We start from the raw sequence: 27,226 nt of genomic DNA, 5'->3' as shown, positions 1-27,226 counted from the left end.
TAGGGTGATTGGTGGGAGAGCACGGTTGGAAACCTCAATCCCGAATTTAAATCCCTTCTACTACAATCTCTACTCTTCAGTGGAGCAAAATAAATATGAGCCTGATGCTGATAGATGCCTCCTTAGGTTCCCACAAAGAATTGAATAAATACCCAGATCGGTAGTAGTTGGAATCGGGAAATTTGACGAAGAAATTAAAAAAAAAAAAAAAAAAAAGAGGGACACGCCGTTGAAATGAAGCTCGCCAAGTCCACAACTTCCATCTCTACGAGGCTGTTAAGAATCAAACCCTAGATTGCGGTCATCCATGGCGCTCGCAGCTGCTATGTACATCTCTCCCTGCCCTGCGAAGTTTTCTCGATCTTCCATTTCCTTTGCACCTCGCTTCTCCTGTTCTCAGCTGGGAAATCGCGTCAAAGTCCGTTGCGTTTCTTCGTCTGTGGATCCCTCTAAATCAACTGCGGTTACGGAGAAGCCCTTGATCTCAACGAAGGTGAGGAGATTCAATTTTTTATGCACGTTATGCTTATCACATTTGAAATTTCGTCCGTTATGGAAATTAATCCGAAGATTAGTTTGATGAGGTTGCTGTGTGGCTTGTGGTCAATTGCTTAGTCTATGGAACTCGTTTACTTTGTATAAATCTGTATGCTTGAAACTTTTGTGGTCTGATGTTGATCTAAGCTGCCACCAGCTGTTGTTCTACTGCTAAACTTAGCTGTGGAATTACTAATTTGTTGGAACCTGTTATGCTTTTGATGCAGAAGTGAAAGTTTAATTAGGTTTTATTGATGTAGTAGATGTCTTGGGACCATGTTTTATGAAGAAGGTATATGTGCCGTAGTTTGAATCCAATACGGAATCTAATTCTATTTTTCATATTCTTAATTCTGAAAGTCTTGAACTTTTGCATTAGTTTTCCATTATATTAGGGAAGTATAGCGTGCAGTATTGTTGCATAATATTATGTATAGATATAACATTTTAACCATTCATGATTCCTAAGATATGTAATCATTTGAAGTTCAAATTTCTCTCATGCTAGCTTGAGTGATGCCAATAGTATGTATTAGTGAGTTTCCATTATGTTAGGGAAGTATAGCGTGCAGTATTGTTGCATAATATTATGTATGGATATACCATTTTAACCATTTATGATTCCTAAGATATGTAGGCATTTGAAGTTCAAATTTCTCTCACGCTAGCTTGAGTGATGCCTATAGTTTGAGGGTGGTAAAGCCAGATGTATTTCAGTATTTGTAATCATATATTCAACCAATGATAGAATTCTTGTTACTGTCCTAAAGTACATAGAGAATAGTTTTGTTTTATTTCTTAACTACTTCAATTTTATCACTCATCCAAGCATTTGGTTGAATAAAGGAGGAGCAGCATAGAATAAATTGTTGACCAAGTTCTTGATTCATTATTTTTTTCTTTTGTTTTGGAACATAAATACTTTATTACAAGTATTGAAACTTTTTATTATTTTAGTCTGGAAATTGGCGGTGGAGATTTCAAGGTACAACCATTAATATCAACTATGAGGAACACAGGGAAGAAAACAGTGCCAATGAAAAGAGGATCCTTATGATTCCTACAATATCAGATGTTAGCACTGTTGAGGAATGGAGGGTTGTTGCAAAAGATATTGTTGCAAGGAAAGGAAATGTCAAGTGGCGTGCTACTATCGTTGATTGGCCTGGTTTGGGTGATTCAGAGAGGCCATTGCTAAATTACAATGCTGATGTGATGGAGAACTTCTTAACTCAGATCGTGAATGCAGCAGATAGTCCTTTGAGAAATTCAGGTGAGAATTTTTTTTTTTGTGATATGTAGTTGTATTAATTCAGTGGTATTTCACATGATGGTGAGTCAAAGATTTTTTCTACTTTCTCTTTCCCCTTGGTTATTAGCTAGAATTGTTATATAAGTTTTACTTGTGCTTTATTCGCATGAGAGGGAAATAGGATTGGGTTGGCAATTTTTTGTCAATCCTGCATGTTCGATTTGACCAATTTGGATCATTTGGTTGTATGAACTAGACAATTTTTTTTCCCGCAAATTCTTTGCAAATTGATCCTTTTTATAAAGTTTTCATGTCATTTTGAGCTCATTTGGTTTCTGTTTTTTTTTTTTTTGAGCCCTTTTTTTTTTTTTTTTTTTTTTTTTTTTTTTTTTGGGTGTAAATAAAACACTGATTTAATCCTTCTAATCTTATTGAGATTCATGCATTATTTCAAAAATGAGAAAATAACCAAAATGTTCCCTAAATTTTTTGTGAGGGACCAAAATGGTCCCCAACTCTTTGTCCTTAAAAATGGACTTTTTTGTCTTAACATCAAATTTTGTTGTTAATAATGTTAAATCAAGAGGTATTTTATTCAATTTTTAATTAAATTATTTATTAAATATAATTTTTAAAATCCCAATAGTTCCCTTATTATTGATGTATTGGCTTGTAGATCCAAGAATACTTTGCCTTGGGAAACTTCAAGGCATGATTATTCTCTAGGCATCAATGTTAACTTCTTTGGGGTTGTGAATTAGATGTTCCTCCAAAATCAAAATTTCACCTGTATAAAACCTTCAAATTTCATAGTTGTAGTTTCCAGGCAAGAAATTAGTCAAAAGTTTAAAGATCAAACAAAATTTTGAGTTAAAAAATGAATCAAAGAGGCTCTATGTTATTGCACGTTAAACTTTGGGTTTAGTCCCATTATCATATTATTAATTTATTGTAGAAATGCTTAGTGATTGACCCACACTTATAGACTTAAGCTTTTGGTTGAAAATAGGCTTGACCATTGGTGTTTCTAGCTTAATTGTGTCCACATATGATTTCGTTCTCCCTAACAAGTTGTATTGGAGCAATATTCAATTGGGATCGAATGGTTCATGTTGTTTATAGCTCTATGAATCTTGGTCGCCCTTCCACCATAGTTGTGCAAAGTTCAAGTGTGTGTGACTCTTACAAGCGGGATCTTTGTGCATGATTATGTTAACCCCTATACGTGAAAACACACAAAAAGGGTGAAAATTGACATGCTACGCATCACTTGAAGGGTCAAACGACCTCCGATCGTCAAACGGATTGCGCCGTCGCAATTGGAATGTCGAATTCACCTAAGAGGGAGCCCCTTGCAGTCAAATCGAACGAAATCAATCAAAAGGGACGACCAACACCCGAAATTGATGCACGACGTTGCTTAAATGATGTCCGATAGCAAAACGAACTTCACTGTTGCATTCGGAACGTCGTCAATACTTAAAAAATGGTCATAAATTTGTTAAAATAAAATCACGCAGGGAAATCAGCTCGTATTCCGAGGAAAAGACATATAAATCGAGAAACTTGACATGCGATATTGCCCGAACGACGTCCAACCGCAAAACGGACTCTGTCATTGCGTTTAGAGCATTGTCAATACTCAAGAATGACTATCAATTTGTTCAAATAAAGTCATGCTAGGAAATCGACGTGGAGATTGAGGCAATTGAGCACAAATAGAGGGAATTGTGCGCATATCATGGTGATTTTTGGTAATTGATGCATACATGTCATTTCAAATAATAATATAATTAAATTAAAAGTTAAAACTAACACTAAATTAAATCTATATTAATTACCTTGGATACATTGATCTCATATCTTTGTTAATTCCCAGGACATCCGGCTGCTCTGTTTCGCGATCACTTCCCATAAAATCAGTAAACCTCATTTAAAATGTGGCTCACCGCATCGTTAAAATGAGAGCGGGGTAAACCTCGTCTCTTCTTTCTTTTTTATCATACGAGAGCTTCTCCTGTATACCTATTCCCAGGGGCGGAACCAGCTTCAATTTTGAGGGGGGGCAAATACAGCTCAAAAATAATATTATATATCTATATATTACGAAAAAATTTAAAAAAAAAATTAAGCAAGAAAAATTAAAAAAAGATGTAATTAAACTGTCATAAAAATTTTGAAAGAGAATATTAGAATTAAATGTAAAGAAATATATAGATATTTTAGGGCAAGTTAGGACAAAAAAAATTTTTAGGGGGGGCAAAAAAATTTTTTTACTCTCCTATAATTTTTTTTTTTACTCTCTAAATTTTTTTTTTTTTTTTGAGGGAGGAACCATGTGGTTCCGCCCATGCCTATTCCCTGTTCAATTTGAGACCTCAATGTTCGATGTTCGAAAACTCTTCGTTCACCTTCAAACCCACGGCACTTCCTTCCATTGTTGTTTTGAAAACCTGATGTTTTTCATCAGACGAGAGCTTCTCCCGTATGCTTTTTGCTAATGATATTTTTCTTATTGATAGGACTAGAGAGGGAGTTTAAGTTACACTTGAATGATGGAGGTTAACCTTAGTATCTAAAGGCTTTCGTTTTAGTAGATCTAAAATTAAATATATGAAGTGTAATTTTAGTAATAATAGATCTAGTGGGGGATTATAACTTTGGGTGATCAAGTCATTAATAAGAGTACATGTTTTAGTATCTTGTGTCTATTGTTAAGAGTGATGGTGAAATAGATGGGTATATTATTAGTAGAATTCAAGTTGGATGGTTGAAGTGGAGGAATGCGTTAGGCTTATTATGTGATAGAAAAGTCCCTCTCAAACTATTATGGTGCAAAATGTTGGCCATTAAAAGAGAACCATATATTAGTGTGGGCTTCGAAAATTCTCGTACTCCAACCAATCCACACCGTCTCCTTTTTTTTAATGACAACAATGAGTTTTAGCAAGCTGTTAGATCGGTCCACATGGGACCGGCTCTTGCGAACTGAGGCGGAGGTTCCGTCTCTTGTACAAGCCGACCGGTTCCAAAGAGTAGTTTTGGAAGGAATTTTGAGGGATTTGAGAGGGAAATTTGAATGTAGGGACTGTTTAGGGATTTCCTTTTGATTTGTATGCATTAAATAGTTTGTTTTCCTAGGGTTAGGGCATCTTGAATTTGGCTGAAATTTGAGATATCTTAGGTTTAGATTTTCTTTGTCCTCTAGCGGCATCTAGAGATTTGGGAGAGATCGATCCTCCTCTCGAATAGAGGATCAATTGTATCTTGCTATTTTTTTAGTCTTCTACCTTTGAATTTCAAGTGTTTTCTTCCTGATTTTTCCATTGGTTTGGCAAAAACTGTTGTTTACAGCAGGATTTCTGGCAAAAAATGTTGTTGACGGCAAAATTTCAATGAAACTATGCTCTGTTATCCACAATTTCAGGTTGTTTCCTATCAAATTGGTATCATATTCGTTTTTGGGACCTTAGGTGGGCTGTTTGGGTGAATTTCAGAGGTTGTTCTTGGGATTTTGAAGAAGAAAGTTGATGTTTTTGAAGGTCGAAGTCCAGATTTTTATTTCTACAAAAATCTGGGGATCAATGGAGGCCAAGAAAATGGATGCGTTGGTGGAACGCCTCGAAGTGGAGATTGGACAAATGAAATCTATAATTTCATATCTCCAAACTCAAGTTTCATATTTAAAAAAAGATGTTTCAGTCATCCATGATAAGTTCGATTCAAAATTTTTCATCATGGAGAAGATGTTGAAAAAAGTGCTCGAGGGCTAATCCAAAATATTGCCGTCGGAGGTGAGGGAAGACGCCGACAACAACGGAAGTGGGAAAAATTCGAAGCTAACCAGACAAAAGGAATATCAAGAGGTAGAGATTTTGGAGGGAACAGAAAAAATGCCTCCCTTAGGACCTATTCCTAGGGAGGAGTCCGATAGTCCAATAAAGGGTATGTGGAGAGATGTGAGGGTGTTGGACATGAGTGGAGGGATGTTGAATTCGAAAGAAGAGGGGTTGAATTGGAAAGACGTAGACTTGATTATGATCAAAGAGGTGACAAATTTGAAAAGAAAAGGAGTAATTATGTCCAAAGGGGGATTGCATCTGAATGGGGAGGGGTTTGTTATGATACAAGGGATGCAGAATTTGAAAGGAGAATGTGGGAATTTGATGAAAGGCTTGGGTATAAACGTAGAAGGGATGATTGGGACACTTGGGGGAAACCACCCCCTTGGGAATGAAGAAATTATTAAGGAAACAGAGAGAACGGAGGTGATCTGAGGGTGAGGAAGCTGAAGATGCCTATTTTTGAGGGAGAGGATGCCCATGGGTGGCTGTACAATGTGAAAAGGTACTTTACCGTCAACAGGTTGATGAAAGGGGAGAGACTGATGACAGCCAGGATGTGCTTGGAAGGGAAAGCTTTAGTATGGTACCAGTGGAGGGATATGAGGCGACCAATAAGGACCTGAAGGGAGTTTAAGGTCTACCTGTTGGAAAGTTTTCAAACCAGCAGGGGAGGGGACTTCTATGAGCAGTTCTTCGCTTTGATGCAGGAGGGGACAATGATGGAGTACTGTGAGCAATTTAAATACCTTGCCAATCAATTGGATCGGCTTCTAGAGTCTGTACTGGAGGGGAACTTTATGAAGGGACTGAGACCAAAGATCTGCGCAACAGTCAGAGTGATGAGACCTCGGGACTTGGGAGAGCTATGATGCACCGACACGGACACGGCGACACGGACACGCACGACACGGACACGGGACACGGCAATTTTTAAAAATATAGGACACGGGTGCGGCGTGGACACGACATAATATTTTTTTAATATAATATATAATAATTTTTAAAAATATAGGACATGGACACGACGTGGACAGATGGCTCTTTTGAACCTTCACATAATCCACCCTCGCTAGTAGCAGAGCTCATTTTGCTAACAAACCAATCATACATATGAATACACAAAATTAAATTGATATGAAGTGAAATCAAAATATCCCAATATTAAGACAACATGAATACAACAATATACTAGTCTGTCGGGGGTCCAAGGGGGCGCTGCCCCCTGGCGGGGTTCGACTTGTGGGGCTTTCCGGGGGCAGCGCCCTCGGAACAAAATTTTATTGTAAGAGTAATTTTGAAGTTCTGCTTGTTTTTAAAGTTCGTAAGCATGTACCGAGCATATATCTAGCAATACCGAACATGTACCTAGCGGTACTGAGCGGTACCGAGCATGTACCTAGCATGTACCAAGCGGTACCGAGCATATATTGAGCAGTACCGAGCATGTACTGAGCGGTATCGAGCATGTACCTAGCAGTATCGAGCATGTACCAAGCATATATTAAACAATACTGAGCATGTACTGAGCGGTACCGAGCATGTACTGAGCAATATCGAGCATGTACTAAGCGGTACCGAGCATGTACTGAGCGGTATCGAGCATGTACTGAGCGATACCGAGCATATACTGAGCAATACCGAGCATGTACTGAGCAATATCGAGCATGTACTAAGCAGTACCGAGCATTTACTGAGCGATACTGAGCATGTACTTAGCGGTACCGAGCATGTACCTAGCGATACCTCATTTAATAATCGGACACGCGTGTCGAGCATGTACTGAGTGGTACCGAGCATGTATTGAGCTGTACCGAGCATATATTGAGCAATACCAAACATGTACTGAGCAATACCGAGCATGTACTGAGCGGTACCGAGCTCGTACTTAGCGGTACCGAGCATGTACCTAACGATATCTCATTTAATAATCGGACACGCGTGTCCGATTTTAATTTTAATTTTTTTAATTGCGACACTCCAATGCCGTGTCGAACACGTGTCCATGCCGTGTCCGACGCGTGTCCGTGTCCGACATGTGTTCGGCACTGCATACCCTCTCTAAGTGCAGTGTCGGTGCATCATAGTGGGAGAGTTTATGGAGCTAACTCAATTGGTGGAGGATCAGAGGCACCTGGAAAAAGGAGCAGGAGGCAGCAGTTCGCGAGGCTCATACAAGATGACCACAACCTTTTTGGCACCCGAGGAGCCAACACCGGGTACTCTTAGGGAGATTCCAAAGGAGAAGACTGTCGGAGGAATCCCTCAAGACAACTTTGAGAAGCTCACAGAAACATAATTACATGAGAAGAGAGTGAAGGGGATATGTTTCAGATGTGATGAGAGGTATATGCCAAGGCACAGGTGTAACGATCGAACTCTTCAGGGTCTTACCGTTTGTGATGAAGAATGAATGGAGTGGGTGTCTTCTTTCCACCTTGCGGACAAGGTGGATCTTTGGAATGGGAGCATTGCTAGATCGGTCCAGCCTGTCCACATGGGACCGGCTCTTACAAACTGAGGCGCAGGTTCCACCTTGTGTACAAGCCGCACAAGCCGAATGATTCCAAAGAGCAATTTTGGAAGGAATTTTGAGGGATTTGAGAGGGAAATTTAAATGTAGGGAGTAGGGACTGTTTAGGGATTTCTTTTTTATTTGTATACATTAAATAATTTTTTCCCTAGGGTTAGTGATGTGAAACTTGTAGGAGTTACTTGAGAAATTATAAGGATCAATTGAACAAATGTGTCTATATAGAATTATTGCTTGCAATAAAGATAGATTTCGTAATTCAAAATTTTAACTTGCTTAGGCAAAGAAGTGCTTTTGAGATTAGCCAAACAATTTAATCAAAAATCCGAAGACAATAGTGAATGTTACATGCTCATAACAAAACTCAACACTTAATAATGAGTAGTTCACCTTGAGCACCTTCTCACTCTTAGGCTTTAGCGGAGAAAAACGAACCATACAAGGACGGAGATTACCACTAGGAAGATGGCACCGAAGACCTTCGTTGATGGAGAAGTAGCCGGCAGTGGAGGAAGCGGCGGGTGACCAATGATTAACCAAGTTTTCAAGATCAATCGTCTCCGCTAAATAGTAGAGGATGAGATGGATGTACTCTTCCACCGATTCGTCGTACTCCCAGTCATGCTCGTAGAAAGGGAGCAGAGAATGTCAATTTCCCCTCGGGCGTTGTAGGCGAAGCCGTAATTGACCTCAGGATCTGCCATGCACCGATGACGATGAGGTTGGGAGAGGAGGTCGCCTTCTTCTCTTGGCTTCAAGTCTCATGAGCAAATTAGGGTTTCCCAAGAGAGGGGATGCAAGGGAAAGGGGGCAGCCAAAGTGGGGAGAGGGGAAGGGGCGGTTTTGGTGAGGGCTTGGATTAGGTTAGAAGAGGGGAGAGGAAATTTAATCAAGATCTGAAATTAATTTTAGATTTTTAAATGGATTTGGCGGGATTTAATTTGAATTTTGAATTCAAATTAAAGTGGGATGAAACCTTAATAGGAAGCAATGGTAATAAGCCCATTAATGGGTAGGCCGGCGGCATCATGAGAGGAGTATGGGGAGGATTTTAATGTAGTTTCCAAATGAGGTTTGCCAAATAGGAAAGAGAATAAACAGTCCTCTCTAATTTAAATTTAAATAAGAGTGAGATTTAAAACTTTCCTGATTTGGAACGTTGCAAATTAGGAAAGTTTTTTAAATTCAAATTTGTATTTCAAATAATTGAAAACCTTCCTATCTTGCTTGACTCAATCAAGGGAGCCATGATGATGTTTGGAATCATCATAGTGGTGGGAAGGCCATGTGAGGGGCGGCGGCAAGGGGAAAGTGGGGAGGTTTTGGGGCCGGGTAGGGGGGAGAGGGGTTGGGCCGTCGGTTGGAGCTTGAGGTGGTGGAGTTGGGAAGGAATTGGGTGGAGGAGGTTAAACAAATGGTGGTGGAGAGGCAGGAAGGGGCCGACGGGTGGATTGGGGAATGGAAGATGAAAGAAAACACAAATAAGATAGAACTAAACTAATCATGAGCCATGGACTCTTCCAACGACTGATGGGCCTTGTAGTTACTCACTTTGAGCTCTCTCTCTCTCTCTCCCTTCTCTCTAGTGCTCACACAAGAAGAAGAAGAAGCAAAGAAAAATTTTTATTAATCATTCATCATCCTCTTACAATAGGTGGGGCCTCATTATATAAACTTGAAATAAAATAAAGAAAAAGACACATGGCGCTTGGGCTACAACTCTAATAGACTCAAATAAAAGGGTACAAACGGAACTAGCAACAAACATAATATATAAATGCATAAAAAATAAAGACCGTGAATCGTATCCATATCGATCTACGATTCTTACGCCGATAGACATGTAGAAAATGTCTATAGATGTCCTCATCAGTTAGGGCATTTTGAATTTGGATGAAATTTTAGATCTCTTAGATTTAGGTTTTCTTTGGGCTCTAGCGGCGTCTAGAGATTTGGGAGAGATCGATCCTCCTCTCTAATAGAGGATCAATTATATCTTGTTATTTTTTTCTTCTTGTACTAGTGGATTTCAAGTGTTTTCTTCCTGATTTTCCCACTGATTTGGCAGAAACTATTGTTTACGCCAGTATTTCTTGCAAAAACTGTTGTTGACAGCAAAATTTCAGTGAAACTCTGCTCTGTTATCCACTATTTCAGGCTGTTTCCCATCACAAATTTATGTTCCGGGTGAATTTTCATATGGCATATTGGGTTTTGAATTAAACATTACTCAGAGATTTCGCCCACATTTTGTGAAAACTTTGTGATTTGAGTTCAAGTTTCCTATAGGCGCAATCCCCTATAGTTAATTACCCCTCTCGATAATGAGAGATAACTTTCGATTAAGGCTAGTCGTTAAATAGGTCGTAGATGTTGTAAATCTAGTGTATAATATCAACAGTTTTAGGGTTCGAATTTTGGATATGAATTTTGTAGTTTGAGACTTTAAGTTAATCACCATAAACTTAAAACAGGTGATGGGGAATGAAGGCGAGTCCAATCAAGATCCCATGATTCCGTCGTCCCGGGCTGTCATGGTCCCTGATCTACTTAGTAAGAGGAGATGGTCGACCCAACCTTACATAAGACACCTTATCAGCAGCCATAGATTATGGCAGAAGAACTTTGTAATCAATTAGTAATGGAAAGCTCCATAAAAATGCCTAGTATCATGAGTTATGTGACTCTGGCGCTGTATTTATCAAATTTATGAAAATTTGAGCGAACTATTATTCATTTGCTTTTAACCTATCAGTATTGATTGCTTAATACATGAATGATGAATGTTATAGTTTAGTATTGTGGAAAGTCTGGGAAAGCTTCAGTTCATAAAATGCACCATAACTATTTTATTCTACCTCACCACTAATTCAATCTTCCTACTTGAAACGCTCACCTTCATCTTTCTAATCTGAACTATGATATTGTGCATATTACCACCAACCATGTGGTGGTGGTATTTCCTTTGACCTTCAAAGTGGAGATCCAAAGTTAGAATCCCAGAAAAACGCACTTCAAAAGCTTGAAATAACTCTATTGTAATGCAGTGCTATTGTAATTAGTCATGTTTTACTCACCATTTGAGATTTTTTTTTTTGGGAGTCTTAAATTCTGTGTTCATTTGCAGTTGGTGTGTAATTCTTTTGCTTTTTAACTTGTTCAGTATTATGATGGAAACTTGTTAATCTATTCTGGAACATGTTAATTTCAGTAGATGAAGATTTGGTCATTGTTGGCGGAGGACATGCAGCAACTATAGCTCTTTGTGCAGCTGGCAAGGGGCAGATCAAGCCATCGGCCATTGCAGCTGTTGCTCCTACATGGTCAGGTCCCCTTCCTATCGTCTTTGGTCGAAGTTCTGAGATGGAATCAAGGTAAGAGAAGGTGCAAGGTAGAATTTTCTTTTCAGTTTTAAATGATCTTCTATTATCAACTCGTTATAAGAAAAAAAAAAGGGGAGCCTTTGCCTTCAATGCTGACCAGGAAGTAACATAATATTATATAATTTTTTGTTATGTGCGCTTCAATTAAGTGAAGCTGGTGGCTTTATTTGTACCGTTTGTTTCAAAGCTAAAAAAAAAACACTATGACAAAATGGATAATTATTAAGGACATCTCCAATCGAAAATCTATTTTTTCACTCCAAAATACCGTGAAACTAAAAAATGCGGTGATTCATCTCCAACTAAACTCCATTTTGCCGATCTCTTCTTTGACGCGTTTCTTCAGCAAGTTCGATAGAGACCGAAAAATAACGGAGATGAATAGTGCAGCCACCAATATCGGTGTCCCACTCTTCACCCGCAACCAAATAACGGAAGTTTTACCGTTCGGCTGGAGCTCGCGAGCAACGCCATTCAAGCATTTAGAGTTCAGTTGGAGATGCTCTAAGCTGCACATAACCACGCACTGCGTTTATTACTACGTCCAAGATGCAGATCCCTTTGTGCTGCTATCCTAAATATTTTTCATCAATTTATATACAGATATGGCTTACTTAGAGGAACCCTAAGGGCCCCTGCAGTGGGCTGGATGATGTACAATGTGCTTGTGAGCAATGAGAAAGCAATCGAATCCCAGTATAAGTCCCATGTCTATGCTGACCCTGACAATGTGACTCCGACTGTAATCAAGAGCAGATATGCCCTGACAAAGAGGAAAGGTGCTCGATATGTTCCGGCGGCTTTCTTGACCGGCCTCCTCGACCCAGTCCAGACTCGAGATGAATTCTTGGATCTATTTGCCAAGTTAGATGGAAAGATACCTATTCTAGTTGTTTCAACCAAAAATGCACCAAAGAGGTCCAAAGCTGAGATTGCTGCACTTGAAGGTGCAAAGGGTGTGACTAAGTTTGTGGAAGTACCAGGGGCCCTTCTCCCTCAAGAGGAGTATCCAGTAACAGTTGCTGAAGAGCTCAGCCAGTTTTTGCAATCAATTTCTGTGCCAACTCCTGATATTAGACGGTAATCTAAAGCTTAGGCCCTGGACTGTTATGTTTTACAGTAGAGATATTTGAGATATTTTTCGTATTTTATTTCATGATATATTTTACGCATGTCAGTGCTACTGCTACCTACGATATGTCACATGTGAGAGACAAGATAATATTTTTGAAATATGAGTTGTTTATTGAGTTACATAATATGTAACTCACAGGATTGCTACTTCATAAAATATGGCATACTGAAGTATAAAATTTTAATCCATATGAACGCTAGTCAGTGAGGTCTCTGCTTTGTGAGTAATTATTATGTCTGGATAAAAAACTGAAAATCTGGACGTATACCGAGCAATACAGAGTTCCAGGTGACGTGACACGTGATTATTGGTCTCTGGACGCGTCCGGTGACCTGACCTAATAATTACTCCTGCTTTGTGGCATAGATTTCAAAGGTGAAGTTGCATTCAAAACTGCTTAGACACTGTGTGATTCCATACAATAAAATTTGTGCTTTGCTTAATTAATATAATTTTTTATAGTTATGGAGCTTTTGGTAATTGATTATTGATAGAGTTTCAATTCCATTATAATTTTAATACAATCCAATCAAAAGATAGATACAATAAATTTCATCATTAAAAAAAACTTAACTTCAACTAATCAAATGAACTTTAATTAATTGAGTTTAACTCAACGATTTAATTCCATAATTAGCATTTAAGAATATTATTTATACTTGCTTAAGATTAATCCTCCACATAGGCCTTTAAAGCCTATAATATATGACAATGCAATTTGCCAAAGGCGTGCAATCACTAAAGTATAGAAAATTATTCTTAGGACCACATGAATTATGACATAGGAGCCAAAGTTTGCACTCATAAAATTTTGACGTTGAAATCTATAGAAAAGTAATAAATTGATGAGCTTAGCTTTAGATCTTCATTATACTTATTTAATGTTGCTTTCCTAGTATTAATTAATAATGATATTAATGAAATATTATAAAAATAATATTAAATAAACATACTAGAGAACATAAATATAAATAAATAAATTATGCTCACACAAAAATCTCTCATAAGGCTTTAGTTGTTGTCGCCTTTAATATTTTGCGAATATTGTTTCTAATAGTTTACGAATTTATATTGAATCAGACAATGTAAGATTTAATAATCAGTATTCTTAAAAAAAAATTTGGTGGTTTAATTGTAGATATATATAATATGTTCTTGTAATGAAGGTTTTTGAGGGCTTGTTAGTTGGAAATTTTTTTGTCAATTGTATTAAGATGGTTTTTAAAATTATTGAATTTATTTTGATATTTTTGTAATATATATATATATATATTATTCGTTTCCCAAAAATCATATACACTACTCAAGATCTATAAATCAGATCATAATTACTCTGTCTAGAATGCAAAAGAATAATTAAAATAACAAGAATCAAATCAAATTCAAAACTCATTTAAGTTAATCAAATCCTATCAAATCAAATCAAAACTCATCGAAGTTAATCAATTACTATCATACAATCATACAGTTCAGATAATCATATATCATTCATTTATGTAATGAAATGTTAATCATTCATTCATTTAAAGTAAATTTATTACTAGTAGAACTCTCGGGTTGTTGTTGGTCTTCCAGATAATGCAAGTTATACACACGTGGTATTACTAAAGTAGGTGGAGTCGATCGTGTTGCAACAATCTCTCTCTTACTACCACTAACAACTCTATCATCTACCATGTTCGTTGGTCTTTCACTATATGTTCTTGACCCTATAGTCATCTGTCGTTCAGTCTATCTCAACTACCTTGCACTAGAATCAATCATTCCTCTAAATTTCCTTTGACGATAATCTGATACCGGTGTCCTTATTGTCCACACCAAAAATATCGCCCCATCAAGAGGTAGCACTAACCCGAATTCCCCTTCCACAATGAATACCCTTATCGTAGCTACTGGAAAATGCTACTGATGTAGATCCTCTTGAATCACTATTCATGCTCTTCTTATCATTGTCTTTCTTTTTGTTTGGTTCATCTTTTCCCCTCCTGTTGACATTGTACCTAGAGCTCTTATCATGACTAAATATCGGTACTACCAAATCAATCTTTATTAGTCTGGCCCGCTCCACCAAATCAAAAAACTTCTAAATTCGTAAAGGTACTAGCATATGTCTCAGCTCTCTGTTAGAGCTATGTAAAAAATGTAGCACTTTTATTCAGCAGTTGGAATTAAACTCGATTTCATATTATATTAATATCTTGCGTCCCTACTCCATCATGATAAATGATTTATGCATCTATCGTCGGTCCAAAGGAGGTACAAATCTCATGCTGAATACAATAATAAATTCATCCCAAGTGATCTCAACATTTAATTTCCCCATAAATTTCTCTCTATTACCCAACCCATCATCTCCCAACCTCTCCTTCAAAGAGAAACACATCCAATTAAACATTTCTATTCTCAAGGCACTACATGTAAAAAAATTTCTATCTTCAATGATCAATCTTCTGCATCCTAAGGTCCTATAGCTCCTTTAAACAACAAAGGCTTCAACTTATGTAATGTATATAAGTGATTGTCTCCCTCTTCTTCTTTACTTCCAGTTTACTTACTCTGCTCATCCTCCATTACCTATACTATAATAGTGACCAAGTGCATAACATTGTCTGATGTCACTAGAGTTACACTGTATTGCTCATTTGGTACATCTTGCTTACGCATATTCGTTGAAGCTATTCACTTTTGTATGATTTTATCTGATCTAAATAATTTACACTTGCAATCGATTATATATGACAAATAATGTATCTTAATCTACCCAATCTATCCAACTCTCAATTAATTTCTACAACTCTGTAACAAATCAATTCTTTCAATAGCTATGCCCTAATAACAATTATGATGTTCTAGAATCTAAATTGGAAGAATTATTATTTTATCTTTTAATAAATAACAATCAGAGATATATAATTTCTTTTATAAATATTAATACTAGCGGAAATCAAACTATCAATCAAAACATCAATATATATGTATTCATTTCCTAAAAATTATATACACTATGTATAATATATACAATATAATATCATAAATATTATATTCTGAGTATAAAAGAAGAATAAGACATTTATGCCTACTCAGCTAACTAAAATAACAAGAATCTTAACCTGAAGGATTCTGCTCAATCTTTCACTTTTGCTTCATCATCTTAACCTGAAATCATTTAACTACATATAATAAGCTCAAGAGCCAAACAAGTAACCAGATCCTACAACTAAACTCAAAGTAAGATAAATGAGTAATATGCATGTCAATAGTCAAATCATAATAGTAATACTATATTATCATAAATATATGCATAAATAATAAAGCTCACACATGCAGTAGCAGTATAATTTATAAATAATAAAACAGTGTAGTATGAAAGCTAGTAAATTAGTACAATAGAGAAACCAGTAAACTAATATGATTGTTAAATTATTAAAGCAGTCATCGTATTGTACTTTCGATTAGTAAAGAAACTGTATAAAGCGGTAAAACTAAAGCATCGATAAAAATTGTCGAAATCATATAAATATAGTAAAATCATATAGGAGTGCATATATACTATCCATATATTTTATATCAGTATCAAATTAGTATATTATATGCTCAGTATATAACATGATTACTATCAGTATAGTAAATCAATAGTATCAAACAATATTGTTGTCAATATCATTAGCATAACTGCTCAGTGGTAGGAGCAATAAAATAATACAGTAATAATAAGTCCATACGGTAATAATAAATTCATACAATAATAGTAACAATGTCTCAATATTATGCATTTCAGTAGTCACACTAAACAAGTAATAAGCTCTAACTATCACTGTCTTTTTTAATAATCAGAAATCGATAATCAGTAAATGTTGGCTGAGTAAACAGAGTCGTCATTCTTTGCACGTCAGCATAGTAAGACCTTCTTATTATAACTCCAAATCAGTATCACATGAATCAGTATAGGATAATATCAAATCATAATATTTAAAGAAAAGTCTGTATGTCCATCGTCATGTATAATTAATCAATCAATTTCTAACCAACATATTAATTAGTCTTTACTTATTTTTTACACATAAAATTATTGTCATAGTACTATAACATTAATAGTGAGATATCCACATTCATTACCAATGAATTATAGTAAATAAATCATAATAGACTTAATCCAGAAAGTAACAAAATATTCTAACGATAGACAATAGAAAATCCTACTGAGTAGAAATTTACATTTTTAAGAATTAACTAAATTATTAGGTATCGTATATATTTGAAGCTTTAATTGAACTAAAGCTTAATTTTTTATGTCAAAATAAATTTTTGAATCAATAAAAATGATACATTTTCAAAATTATTGGGTAAAAAAATCTAAAATAATACTCAAATTGTTCATAATCTTAATATCTTTAACATATAAAAAGTTACGCTGTGAAAATTTTGTAAATACAAAATTATCCGATTTTTTATAACAAAAATATAAATTTAATAGAAAAAAAAATCAAAAATATAAAATTATTGAAATCAGAAATAAGATAATGATTCCTTACAACAAGACGAGCAAATCTTACAAGAGGGTCGAATGACAAAAAATGTTCTAAGACCTCCAAATCTCAACTTCTTTTTTCTCTCTCCTCTATTTTCTTCTATTTTTTCCCTAATCCTTCTTGTTAGCCGATTGAATAAGGGAAATGAATTTTAATAAAGTTACTTAAATGGCTTAAGATATTCATAAATAAATAATAATATAAAATTAATTAATTTTTAGTATAAAATTCATATAAATCTTTTTAGTGCTTTAAAAAATATTCATAAAATAACACATTTTATTTAGAAAATTTTGATGATATCATTTTGCAAAACGGAATCCCAAAATCTTAAATGTATCGAAAAGTATCAATTTCTTAAAGATAGTCATCAGTGCCCAAAAGTTATAGAAAAATTAGTATAATTAAATCACTACAATATCTATGTTATAGCGAAGATAGTTTGTGATTTGGACTTATAATAACTCCTGAAAAAATTTTATTTTCTTAGATCAAAATACATGCTATTACAGTATTAATTCGACTAAAAGGAATGATCTTATTCGAACGAATTTTGATTGTTGGGCTGATCTAACAAAAAAACTATAGTCATCTCATCCTGATGTTTGATGATAGGTTCATGTAGGGGAGTCAATTCGGGTCAACGAGTCGGGTTCGGGTCGAACCCGGAACTGACCTGGCACTATTCGGTTCAACCCAAACTCAAACCATTTTTAAAAATGGGTCAGGTTTCTGGACCCGAACCCGACCCGATTTGGGTCCAGGTCAACCCGACCCGACACGAATGACCCGGGGTTAACAAAAAATTACTAGTTTTCGGGTCAATCTCGGGTTTTCGGGTCAAAAACTGGTCAAACTCGGGTTTTCGGGTCAAAAATGAGTTTTCGTGTCACTTTCGGGTCAATTTCGGGTTGCTGGGTCAACACGAAGCCGACCCGATTTTTAAAACGGGTTGATTTGTTGAACCCGAACCCGACTCGTTTCGGGTTCGGGTTGACCTGAACCCGGATTTTTTCGGGTCGGGTTCGGGTCGTGTTTCGGGTCGCGTCAAAAATTGACCCCTAGATTCATGCTCCTAACAATGATAGATAGATTTAAGTAATTACATGGAGATTTATGTTGACTAAATATATTTAGTTAAACCTCATCAAATGGTGATAGGTTACCAACCAAGAAGTCTTGGATTTGAGTCTTGTGTATGTGACGTGTGTGTAAGTGCCTTAATTGGCCTAAATGTCAAAAAAAAAAAAAAAAAAAAATTGGCCTAAAAAAAAAAAAAAAAAAAAAAAACATAGCTAGAGATGGCGGGATCATATCCATTAGAAAGTTATTGCACAAATTTAAATAAAAAAAGCATGTATTTTAACAATTTTGATTAGACCAATATTATATCTAGAAACTTGACATAAATCTTTGAACCCACAAGGAGTAATCCAAAATCTTAGCCCTCAAAAATAGAGAAAATTTCAATAAGATTTGTTGCGTGTTAGAAAATACGCGGCGGTAGAGTTTGTAAATTCGGATTATTTTGTGATGACGTATCAAGATTTAAGATAAAATTAATATGTTATCACATTTAAGTTTTATTTGAGACAATTTGTTTATTGCTTTCTCAAACAGTTTTTTAGTATTAAAATTACAAGTTCAAATTTTTTTTTTCTAAAAAGCTGCTTTAGAAAGCAGTAAAAAAGTTGTTCCAAATGAAATCTTAATTTTATGCTATGTAAAACTACATTATAAAATAAAATAAATACCTAATCTAACACTCAACATTAATGAAAGAAGAAAGATGATTAATAAAGCCAACTTCAAATTCTTCTGATAAGACTAAAGATAATGATAAGATTCCCAATTCTGATACTCAACACGTAGCCGTTTCCTTCAAATTGTTCATAATCAGCAAACTAAATACCCTTTCCTCATAACAGCAATTGTAAATAAGATTTAAATTGAAGGAAATGGAGTAAAATGAAATGAAATCAGAATAATTTTTATTTTAATTTATTATGAATTTGTAATCATTAAATTAAGCTTTTAAATTCTTTTTTATTATTATTTTTAACTCAAACTTAGAGCATCCAAACAGTATAACTAGTAAAAAAGAAATTCTTAAAATACCATATATATATCAATAAATTAACCATTTATTTATTGGCATTGGTATATAGCACAATATTTTAAATAATTACAACAATGGAATCATACTTCTCACTCTTTCTAAATCATTTGCTACTTCTATATCATCATTACGGTGCTTTGAACCCTTGATTCGGACTCATTTGGGCTCGGATTGGGTTGATCTTGGTGTCGTTGGGTTCGTATTTCCGAGACGCTCAGTTTGACTATAAGATCGCTGTAATCGGAGTTCATATGCTCCCGAAATTAATTTTTGAAATTTCCAACTAAGTTTTGCCTCGAGATTCGTGCCCAATCAAGATTATTTTGTGATGACGTACCAAGATTTAAGATAAAATTAATATGTTATCACATTTAAGTTTTATTTGAGACAATTTTTTTATTGCTTTCTCAAACTGTTTTTTAGTATTAAAATTATAAGTTCAAATTTTTTTTTCTAAAAAGCTGCTTTAGAAAGCAGTAAAAAAGTTGTTCCAAACGAAATCTTAATTTTATGCTATGTAAAACTACATTATAAGATAAAATAAATACCTAATCTAACACTCAATATTAATGAAAGAAGAAAGATGATTAATAAAGCCAACTTCAAATAATTCTTCTGATAAGACTAAAGATAATGATAAGATTCCCAATTCTGATACTCAACACTTAGCCGTTTCCTTCAAATAGTTCATAATCAGCAAACTAAATACCCTTTCCTCATAACAGCAATTTTAAACAAGATTTAAATTGAAGGAAATGGAGTAAAATGAAATGAAATCAGAATAATTTTGTTTTAATTTATTATGATTTTTTAATCATTAAATTAAGCTTTTAAATTCTTTTTTATTATTATTTTTTACTCAAATTTAGAGCATCCAAACAGTATAACTAGTAAAAAAGAAATTCTTAAAATACCATATATATATATATCAATAAATTAACCATTTATTTATTGGCATTGGTATATAGCACAATATTTTAAATAATTACAACAATGGAATCATACTTCTCTCTCTTTCTAAATCATTTGCTACTTCTATATCATCATTATTATTATCTTAATTGGTCATTATCATCATCATTATTACTATCATTATCATCAATGACCATTGCTCAACTACTTAACCAAATCCTCATAGCTATCCAAACTAGCCAGATTATCCCCTAATCCTTGAAGTGATTTGGTAGTGGAAGTATAAAGTCATAAAGCCTTGAAACCTAAAGAAAGCTCAGGCAGCTTGCCACTTGGAGAAGAGGCCAAATTGTCCATAAAAGACATAAAAAATGAACACATTCGAAGAATAAAACATAGTTGGATAACAACCATTTCAAACAAAACTAAGCATCTATAGCTTATCTTATCCGATGAGGACACTCCTAGATTTTGTTTAGATCAGCTTTTTTATTGCTTCTTAAAATAGCTTTTTAGTTTAAAAATTAAAAATTTTATACTAAAAAGCTGCTTTAAGAAGCAGTAAGAAAACCGTCCCAAACGAAGCCTAAATCATCTTTTTTATCTCTTTATGTATACTCATTAAAAGCTAACACCATATATACATATAAATAAGAGATAGGATTTAGGAGTGTCCTCGTTGATTAAGATCGGCTATGAAAATTTTGGATTAGGCAGAACTGAAAGATATTAGGAACAGAAATGAGGATATATATTGAAAGGATCAGATCTATGCGATGAAATCATTAGCTCAAATGAATGTAAATAATGTAATAGGGAACACCAACCCTATGAAGTATTGTTGGCATTTCAAAGTAAAAAGATAAAAAGGTCTTAAAATGCTTTAGCAATTGCAAAAGCGGTTAGAAAACTACTATAAGGAATTTACAAGAAGTTTAATTTGCGTTGAAGTCCTTTCTTATTTAATATTGCACTCAACTTGTTAAATAATTAAGTGAAAGATTTTTGTTCAAGTTTGACTCATTTACTAGAGAACAAGACAAACAAAAAGTAATATGAAGCAAAATATAAATTGTTCATCAATATTGATCTCTTTTGATGTTAGTTCAATGTGTAATTTGATTGTGTCTATCAATGGGGTTGTACTATTGACTCAAATCTCAATTATGTCGGTCTAGCTCAACGTGGAGCTCACAATATTTTATGTCTGTACAATCATATAGTTTGTGTGGAATTTGTTTGTGTTGATCAATATGGTTATTCAGTTGTCTCGGACCTCAAGGCTTATCGTGTCTACTAGGGATTGTGAGGGGTTTACCCCATGCTTTGGTTCGGGTACAACACTCCGATGTTGCATACCCGAGCACCCCGATGTTGTGTTTACGAGCGCCCCAGCCCTGAACGACAGAGAGCAGAGCACCGCATTGGCCTAGATATGGCACCACGGGTGGACAGATGATTGAACACTACAGCGCTTCGAATTGGCGCCGCAGTGCTGTGAGACGGATTGGACGGTTTTCTCTCATTTTCTAAAAGGTTGCGTCCCTTAGAGTTATTTTACTGGGCTTTCTCTTGTATTTTTAGTCAGGACAAATGTGAGAGCAATTCATGTGAGAAGAAAAGCAATGAGAGAGTGAGGGAAAAGAGAGATATGTACTTATATCTTCAAATTTACACAGTTATTTCATGGTGTGATGTGGCTTCATAATTTTTTTTCTATTTTGGGCTTTTCCACGTTAAATCCTGGTGTCATTTACTTTTCCGCTGCTTTAACATGCTTGCTTGTTTCATCGTTGTGGTGTTTATTTCTCATCATCCCCAACACATATAGCATTGTAATGTTGTATGTTAAAGCGCTGCATCGCTTAGCTTTGAGCTGGAGATAATGAGTGGAGTGCTAAGGTGCTACAAATCCCGGCATCGCGACATTGTGAGTCATGTGCATCAATTTTTTCTTTTCCCTCTTCCTCTCATTTCACTTAAAGGGTTGTGTATTTTAGATATTTTTAAGTGCGTCTCTTATCTGTTTTGAGTGAATTAATGTATGTGTGAAGTAAATAGAGATAAATAGAAAGTGTGTGAAAAAGTTTTCTACAATTTGTTCCATTTTTCATAGGGGGGTTTCTTTGTATGATGTGACTCTGTATTGTTTTTCCCATTTGAAATTCATCGACATTAAATCCAGATATTCTTATTTGTTTTGTTGTCAATGATTATACTTACCAACATTAGACACTCAAACACTATTTGGGGTCTCTTTACATCTTTTAAAAGAGAATTTAATGTGGCTCCTTTTACTATTATCATCTCTTTTTGAAAAACTAAAGCTCCTTAATTTAATTTTTTACATCTCTCTCTCTCTCCCCCCCCCCCCTAAACGAGCAATTATTACGTCAGGTCACCGGACGCGTCTAGAGACCAACAATCTCGCGCCACATCACCTGAAACTCGGTATTGCTCAGTATACATCCGGATTTCCGATTTTTTGTCCGGACGTAATAATTACTCCCCCTAAACAGCCTCATCAATTTATTTAAATCATTTTATAAACTCAATAATTCTATTCAAAATTAATTCTATCTTATTCCCTCATAAGAACAATACAAATTTCGAATCATCTCTGCTCTCATCCATTATTTTTTTCTACCTTAATTATTCATACATTTTTATATTAATCATACAAATTTCCACAAAACCACAGAATATCTTCATCTTTATCCTCACACGCTGTTTTTTTCCTGGATAGTGATCTTACTGCTCACTATTTTCCATGCTTTCTAACTAAAGGCTAAAACGGCACTTTCATATTTATTATTATTATTATTGCTTGCAGATTATTTCAAATTTTTCATATTAAAAAATATATATGTGATTTTGTTTTAAATAAATTTATGGATAATTATCCGCACCTCACAATATTATATAGGTTAATTTTTTCTATGAATTTCTTTTAGAGAAACTTGTTTGTCGAAGCTTGATATTTACATCACAAAAAATGTTGATCATATGTGTTTTAAAAAACTAAAATTGTAATATTGAATTAGATTAAATATTACGAGTCTTTATAATTAAAATAAAGTTATTAATTACGCATAATTAATTGATTTTAATCTATCAAAAAAATCATTAACCAAAATAAAATTTATTATTAATATTTGATATATCATTAAAAAATTATCTTTATCGGGCACGAATCTTGAGGCAAGATCAAGTTGGAGGGACTATCCAAACTCTAATTTTAGCAAACTTGTAGTCAAACTGAACGTCTCAAAAAGACGAACCTTATGATACAAAATTCGACTCAATTTGAACTCAAATGAGTCCAAATCGAAGACTCAAAGTGCATTTGAAGGTTCAAACCATAAATTGGATGACTAAACGATTTCCAAATGTAACATGCTTATAGTCGAATCGAGCGGCTAGACGAGATGAATCCAACGAACCCAAGATTGTCAAATTCTGACATCATTAAGACATTCAAAGGCCCAGTAAATGGTCCACGGTCAAAGAGATCAATATTGATTATCCATTCAAACCACTCTCAACATATATACTCTTGATCTCCCTCCTATTTATCGGTCATGTCAATCCCAAAAAAACTACAAATAAGCTCTCCATTCTTCACTTGGGGGGATTGAAGCAAGGAAGAGAAGGAAGAGGGAAAAACTAGAGTTTTCTTGCCACCAAATTCCTCCTCGACCACCGTCGGACCACTGACCATCGTCTGACTTCTACCCAGACACCAACTAACGCCGGATCTGCCCGAGCACCCGCTCTGATCGCCCTCAAGTTTCAAGATGCATCAATTATTTGTAATTTATTCAAATACTAGTTGATCAATTTCAACTGGATATGACCCCGTGATTTTTCCCTTCAATGTTTTAACGTTAAAAAAAAATTCTTATATTTCTACTCTTTTTTTGTGTGAACTGGATACTCATACAACGCTAAGCGGCATAATTTTTTCTATTTTACCATCACGAATATTCTAGCCCACAACAGTATGAACTATTAACCTATTAATGCCTCCTATTATGCAAATCTTTCATGCATTATTAAGAATAATATAATAATTAAATATGATTAACAAACTGCATGCCTTTCTCATATTGCTTTACAGCCAGCATTATTACATACTAATATACTATAGCTTACAAATAATTAAAAGAATTAATATTAAAACATCCCTTATTTAATTTATAGCATTAAATCCAAATTTTTTAAAAATATATTTTATAAGATTGAAGCTTATTCTACTTATTATTTAAAAATAATAATTATCTACAATAAATAAAAAAGTAGAATTTTATAATTTTCCACTCTGTGATAAGTAGTGAGTATCCGAACCCGCGGATAAATCTGCAATTAAAAGTTTTCCACCCACCACCTCCAAACAAAGGCATGCAATAAATCGAGTCATAAAAATATATCAGATCTCAGAACTGATATAAATGCGTGGTATTTACAAAAATACACATTTCAAATTTCAATTTGCATAAAGTTGTTAGTTTAAGGTAACTTATAAAACCTAGAAGTAATATTAAGGATGTTTTATACCATAATTAAGTACTAAAAAGGAGCAATTAAGATTAATTCATGAAATGAAAAAAATCCCATAATTCAAAAATTAAACTAAAAAACACTGATCGTTCGAATAAATAATATTATTTTGCTACAAATTTTTTAAGAATTTGCCTATAAATTTTAATTATATATTTAATCCCTATTATCATGGCAATCAACTAATTTAATTAATAAAATACTAAAAATTGGGATATTTAATTATTTACAATTATATTAGAAATTTTTTATTTATTTTAATACGATTTAAAATTGTAAGAATTGTATAAATAAATATAAAGATTTAGAAGGGTAAATTCTCCAAATTAAATTTTACTAAAATTTTAAATTTTATAATTCGATACTTAACTTTCTCAAAAAAAAAAAAAAACTTTTTCAAAAAAAAAATTGTTTTTCAGTAAAAGAGGACAACAAAAACAACTGTACCTTTCTTCTTCTTCTTTCTTCCCGCCCACAATCGTCTTCCTCGTTTCATCTGCGAATCACAACTTGAAGAAGAAAAAAAAAACCTAAAAAACAGATTTTTATTTCTTCAAGAAGAAGAAGAAGAACCATTCATCACATTTCCATCAGCCTCGCCGCAAATTCCATTCCCCTCACCCATCCGCCCATCTCCACCACCCACAACTCCGGCGACATTACTCCTTCCGTCTCCTCTTCCCAAAGCCCTAAACAACTGATACTTATTATTATGCATCCATACCTTAAAAACACCTTTTCCCACGCCAATCTCTCTGCAATAATCCTCCACCAAACCCTCATCCCTCTTCTGCAACTTCCAACCAAGCCTCTCAGACAGCTCCATCATCCTCCCCTTTTGCTCCGCGCTAAATTTCGTCCGAAACCGCTTCCTCGACACCGATGCCGGCGAAGGCCTTTCGTCGCGGCTGAGAGCAAGAAGCGTGTGAGGCGCCGAGGTGAAGAATGAAGAAAGGGGCTGCCGGCCCGCGCTGGAGCTCTTCCGGCCGCGTCCTTCGCCCTCTACTTCACCTTCGATTTCATCCTCCTCTGCTGAAGTTGCAGCGAACGAAACCCGGCGGTGGAAGTTACGGTGGCAGCCGCAAGCCGCGCATTTGAGGGAGGTGGGGTCCGCGAGGGTCGCCGCCGGCGACGGCATGAATTCACAGCAACCGTCAAGAGCATGGCCTCCGAGGCTGGCGGCGTGGTTCTTGAGGCACTCCCGGTGGATGATGGTCGGATGCGGGTGGTGAGACTTCTTGACGGCCCCGTTGGGTAGTGGATAGAGCTTCGATTGTGCTTCAGCTTGGGCTTTTTGTTCCATTTTCTGTTTAATTTCGCTTAATTTGGTGATAAATGGTTAAGATTAGGGTTAGGGTTCGCGTATAGGCATGGGGACGAGGGGTTAGAGAGGGAGGAGGAAGGCGGGGGGAAGAGCTGTGAAGGGGATATAAGATAATGCTAATGGAGTTCAAGCCACAACTTTTCAGGTTTGGTTTGGAGTTATTATTATTATTATTATTTCTTTTTTAGGTTGAATATATTAAAACCCAATAATAATCATTTTTATTTAAAATTTTTATTTTATTTAATAAACAATTAAAATATAGACACGAGCAATACTTTTTTTTAATGTATGATTGTTTAATACTTTAAAAAAAATGTCTCTTTTGTAAATGTCAATTTATTCAGATGACAAAGCATTTAAAAAATTATTATTATTATCTTAAATTTAAATTCCATCTATATTTTAAGAATTCACATTTTAAACGTTTTAGGAAAAATTAATTCTATAATTCTTCATAAGCTTCATATTTATTAAATATGAGCATTATAGGAATAGTTGAATTAAAGTTTCATTTGGGACCATGGACCATATTTTTATTTTTTAAGTATAAAAAATTTTAAACTAAAAAGTTAAAAAATTTTTGTATCAGAAAATTATTTCAAAAAATAATAAAAAAGTTGTCAGAAACGAAATCTAAGTCAACTTATGAATACATTTAGGTCTAGCATGATAAATGACTAATAAACTGAACTTCAATATTTGATAAATCAATTTTGAGCGAGCCCAAACTAAACTCATTAGCCAGTCTCATCTTAATATATTCATATTCAAAAATCTAAGTGTAAAGTTATTAAAATTCTCTATTTTCAATTTTAATGGATTATTATTACTCCTTTAGTTTTGTTAATGTTCATTTCATTTTATTACAATAATAATTTGGTTTGATAATTTAAAAAATGTCATGGATATTAATTTTGCATGTAGCTAAGATTTACGCTTTATTTAAGGACATATTATTTTGTGCGGACGCCAAATGCAGTTCACCGTCCAGAGGCCAATTAGAATACACCAAGTCAACGGTACCGAGCAGGGGGTGACGTGGCGCATTTTGATTGGCCTCCAGATTATTTTTTACTGCTTCTTAAAGTAATTTAGTA

General features: G+C 34.8%; 2 protein-coding genes across 3 annotated transcripts; one reads left to right on the top strand and one right to left on the bottom strand.

Moving 5' to 3' along the window:
- Positions 1-215: 215 nt before the first annotated feature.
- LOC110107883 lies at positions 216-12,833 on the top strand. Of its 2 annotated transcripts, none has more exons than XM_020838320.2 (4): positions 216-493; positions 1,495-1,810; positions 11,379-11,538; positions 12,151-12,833. In XM_020838320.2, the coding sequence occupies exons 1-4, from the start codon at positions 308-310 to the stop codon at positions 12,629-12,631; spliced, it is 1,143 nt and encodes a 380-aa protein (XP_020693979.1). In that variant the 5' UTR covers positions 216-307; the 3' UTR covers positions 12,632-12,833. The 2 variants fall into 2 exon arrangements, with proteins under 2 accessions (XP_020693979.1, XP_020693978.1); XM_020838319.2 differs by having other exon boundaries at positions 11,376-11,538.
- A 12,403-nt stretch (positions 12,834-25,236) lies between these two features.
- Positions 25,237-26,259, bottom strand: LOC110107872 (zinc-finger homeodomain protein 10). Its single transcript, XM_020838304.2, has one exon. It carries the CDS (start codon positions 26,103-26,105, stop codon positions 25,356-25,358), a length of 750 nt encoding a protein of 249 aa, XP_020693963.1. The 5' UTR covers positions 26,106-26,259; the 3' UTR covers positions 25,237-25,355.
- Between the last annotated feature and the right edge of the window lie 967 nt (positions 26,260-27,226).

Source organism: Dendrobium catenatum, unplaced genomic scaffold (genome assembly GCF_001605985.2).
Source record: "Dendrobium catenatum unplaced genomic scaffold, ASM160598v2 fragScaff_scaffold_847, whole genome shotgun sequence".
Taxonomy (NCBI): Eukaryota; Viridiplantae; Streptophyta; class Magnoliopsida; order Asparagales; family Orchidaceae; genus Dendrobium; species Dendrobium catenatum.
Note: the sequence above shows the minus strand (reverse complement) of the source record. Positions and strands in the feature narration are given on the sequence as shown.